Source organism: Neopelma chrysocephalum, unplaced genomic scaffold (genome assembly GCF_003984885.1).
Source record: "Neopelma chrysocephalum unplaced genomic scaffold, ASM398488v2 Primary Assembly neopelma1_97459, whole genome shotgun sequence".
NCBI lineage: Eukaryota > Metazoa > Chordata > Aves > Passeriformes > Pipridae > Neopelma > Neopelma chrysocephalum.
Genome location: NW_020926101.1, coordinates 1 through 3,089, shown reverse-complemented (window position 1 = coordinate 3,089; position 3,089 = coordinate 1). Strand labels below are relative to the sequence as shown.

General features: G+C 65.3%; 1 protein-coding gene across 2 annotated transcripts; it reads left to right on the top strand.

The window, feature by feature from the left end:
- The first annotated feature begins 492 nt into the window (after positions 1–492).
- On the top strand, positions 493–2,869 carry LOC113961909 (flocculation protein FLO11-like). Of its 2 annotated transcripts, none has more exons than XM_027672615.1 (2): positions 493–733; positions 860–2,869. In XM_027672615.1, exons 1-2 carry the CDS (start codon positions 662–664, stop codon positions 2,720–2,722), a joined length of 1,935 nt encoding a protein of 644 aa, XP_027528416.1. In that variant the 5' UTR covers positions 493–661; the 3' UTR covers positions 2,723–2,869. The 2 variants fall into 2 exon arrangements, with proteins under 2 accessions (XP_027528416.1, XP_027528415.1); XM_027672614.1 differs by having other exon boundaries at positions 493–1,429; positions 1,481–2,869.
- Positions 2,870–3,089: the final 220 nt, after the last annotated feature.

The window sequence follows — 3,089 nt, the reverse complement described above, 5'->3', positions numbered from 1 at the left end:
GCAAGAGGCCAATCCACACACACGGTTGAGGGATTTGATTTATTGACAGTTCTGCACAGAAGGGTGTGCTGGTTGGCAAGCCCGAAACCATAGCAAGGCAATTCTACCCACAAGTAACTTATCTCCCTGACCCTGGGACATCCCGCGGCCACGGCCGGCTGCCCAGGGTGGTGGCACCGCCAGCTGCCGGATGCAGACAGGGCTGAGCTGTGGGGAGGCCGCGGGCACCGGGGCCGTGCGGGAGCTGTTGGCTGGGGCCGGCTGGAGCGTCTGTGATGGGAAAGCGGGGGAGCCTTGTGCCGGGCCCAGCCGGTTCCAACTAGTTCCAGGCAGCTGCCGCCAGTTGTGTGCCCCCCCCCCGCTGCTGTCCTAGGGGTGCCGGCAAATGGCCCATTGTGACAGCGGCGCATTGCCGGGCCCTTTGTGATGCAGGGCCTCATTGGGCCCCGCGAGCCATTGTGACAGTGCGAGGCCCTTTGTGATGCAGGGCCTCATTGGGCCCGCGGGCCATTGTGACAGTGCGGGGCCCCGCCCTGCCCGGGAGGCTATTTAGGGAGGGCAGGGGCCCGGAGTGCCCTCTTTCTCCCAGGAGAGCTTCTGTCTCAGGAGGCAGCATCTCTCTCGGGGGCCTCAGCGGCAGAGGAAGTAGCCGACGTTGAAGATGTGGAAGACGAAGCAGTTTTCCAACTTGCAGCCACGCAAGTGGCTGTCGAGCTGGCAGAGGAAGCACAAGGTGAAGGATGGGGGAGTAGAGAGCTGCCTTGGCACCAGGGCTGGGCTTGCGGGCACGGAGAGGCCTGACGTGCCATGGCAACCACCTCCATCTAACACCGCCTTCTCCTCCTCTTCCTCGCCACAGGTGCACGACTGGCAGACGCAGGCAGCAGCGCAGGAAGAGGAGAACAGCGCCTCTGCTGCTGCCGTGGCTGAGCAGGTGAGAGCAGCAGGGCCAGAGAGCCAGGCAGCTGCCCCACACAGCCCCAGAGGCCGCGGCCGCGCTGTGCTGGGCACGCTGCGGCGCGTGGCACGCGCCGCCCGGAGCGGGCTCGCAGCTGGGATCCGGCGGCGTGGCCGGAAGCCGGAGCCGCAGAGGGAGGTGGAACCAGGTACGGAGGTAGCGACAGCAGGAACCTCCACAGCAGCAGGGGCAGAGAGGCAGGACTCTGCCCTGCAAAGCCCCTGCTGTCCCCCCAGCCCCTTCTCAAGCCATCCGGAAGCTCTCAGTGGGCAGTGGGCCGGGGCAGCAGCGGGGGCAGTGCTGGCAGTGGCAGAGAGCGAGGATGAGGCCTGGTCCGAGGACGAGAGTCTCTGGGATATCTCCAGCCTCTTAGAGCTGTCAACGGGGGATGAAAGCTCAGAGGGAAGCTGGAGTACTGGGCAAGAATGTAGCTCAGTGTCCCTCCCGTGCCAGGCATGGGCAGAGCCCGGGAACTCTCAAGCAGGCACAACCACAGTCCATGGCCCAGGTGTCAGTATCACAAGCTCTTACACCAGGGCAAAGACCCCCACCCCGGACGGGTTTCCAGACCGCTGCGCCCTCAGCCCCTTGCCAAGTGACCTGGAAGCTCTCAGTGGGCAGTGGGCAGGGACAGGAGCCAAGGCCGTCCTCCCAGTGGCACCGACCGAGGATGGGGCCTGGTGTGAGGAGCTCTCAGACATCTGCAGCCTCCTAGAGCTGCCCCAAGAAGAACACAGCGGAGGCCAAAGCTGGAGGAGTAGAGAAAAGAGGCTCCCCGTGCCCATGCCACGTGAGGCGTGGTCAGAGCCCTGGGACCTTCAAGCGCCCACACCGACAGCCCGTGCCCCAGTTCGCCTGTGCCTCAGCAGCCCTTACATCAGGCCACAGGCCCCGACCCCGGACGCCTGCCCCCCCAGCCCCTCGCCAAGCCAGCTGTCAGCTCTCAGTGGGCAGTGGGCAGCGCTCCCGGACATCTCCAGGGAGTCCCGAGGGGAAGAAAATGCACACCAACCGCTGTCCCAGGAAGAAGACAGCCAGGACGAGGAGCTGTCAGAGAAGGAAGGGGAAGTCATCAAAATCTACACCATCTGGGTCAAGCCCTCCCTCATACCGGTCCTGCTGGAGCCTCAGCCTGCTTGCCGGGAAGGGCCCAAATGTCCCTGCTTCATCTGTGCAGAGGCGGCAGAAGAGGCAGTCGGGGACCTGCACAGCACATCTCCTGCCTCGGCGGGTCCCAGGCACAGCCAGCCAACAGCTGCTGCCCCGCAGCGCCCCACAGGCTGCTGCCCCGCCGTGCTGGACACGCTGCAGCGCATGGCACGTGCCACCCTGAGCAGGATTGCAGCTGTGATTCGGCGACGGGGCCGGCAACCGGGGGAACAGCGGGACCTGGCTCAAGGCATGGATCCAGCGATGGTGGCAACAGCCCCAGCAGCAGGGGCAGAGAGCCAGGCAGCTGCCCTGCACAGACCCTGCTGCCCCCCCAGCCCCTCGCCCAGCCAGCTGGAAGCTCGCGGTGGGCAGTGGGCAGGGGCAGCAGCGCAGACGGTCCTGCCCCTGCCACAGACCGAGGAGGGGGCCTGGTGTGAGGATGAGAGTCTCTGGGACATCTCCAGCCTCTTAGAGCGGTGCCAAGGGCAAGAAAACACACACCAAAGCTGGAGTACTGGGGGAGCAAGTAGCTCTGGGTCCCTCCCATCTGAGGCATGGTCAGAGCCCTGGGACTCTTCCTCAGGCACATCCACCTCCACCTCTACGGACTGAGCTGCTGGGGGCAGTCTGGGACGTGTCCTTACCACCTGCAGCTGCACTTGAAGGAAGAAGGCCCTTTTTCCAACAAGACAAAGCGCAAAGAAGAGCTTCGGGGAACTGCAGGCCATCAGGGGGCCTCGCTGGGAGGACGACTTGCTGGCGTGGGACCGACAGTCTTTTAAGCGTTGGCAAGTCGAGCCCTCGCCTCCAGCTGTCTCAGCACAGCGGCCCTCTCTCTTCAGGAGGGCGCTCCGGGCTCTGCGCAGGGCATTCCGCTGGCCCTGCCTGGCGGCACGGGATGGCAGCTCCCAGGGCGTGGCGGCGACTGCGCCGACATCCACCTGATGGCCGGTCACCAGCGGTGTCGCCCAGGGCTCAG

Bases quoted from the DNA above. Each gene is read 5' to 3' on its own strand.
- LOC113961909 (XM_027672614.1), top strand. From the start codon at position 662: ATGTGGAAGACGAAGCAGTTTTCCAACTTGCAGCCACGCAAGTGGCTG. The intron at 1,430-1,480 runs AACTCTCAAGCA...GTCAGTATCACA, and splicing joins AGGCATGGGCAGAGCCCGGG to AGCTCTTACACCAGGGCAAA.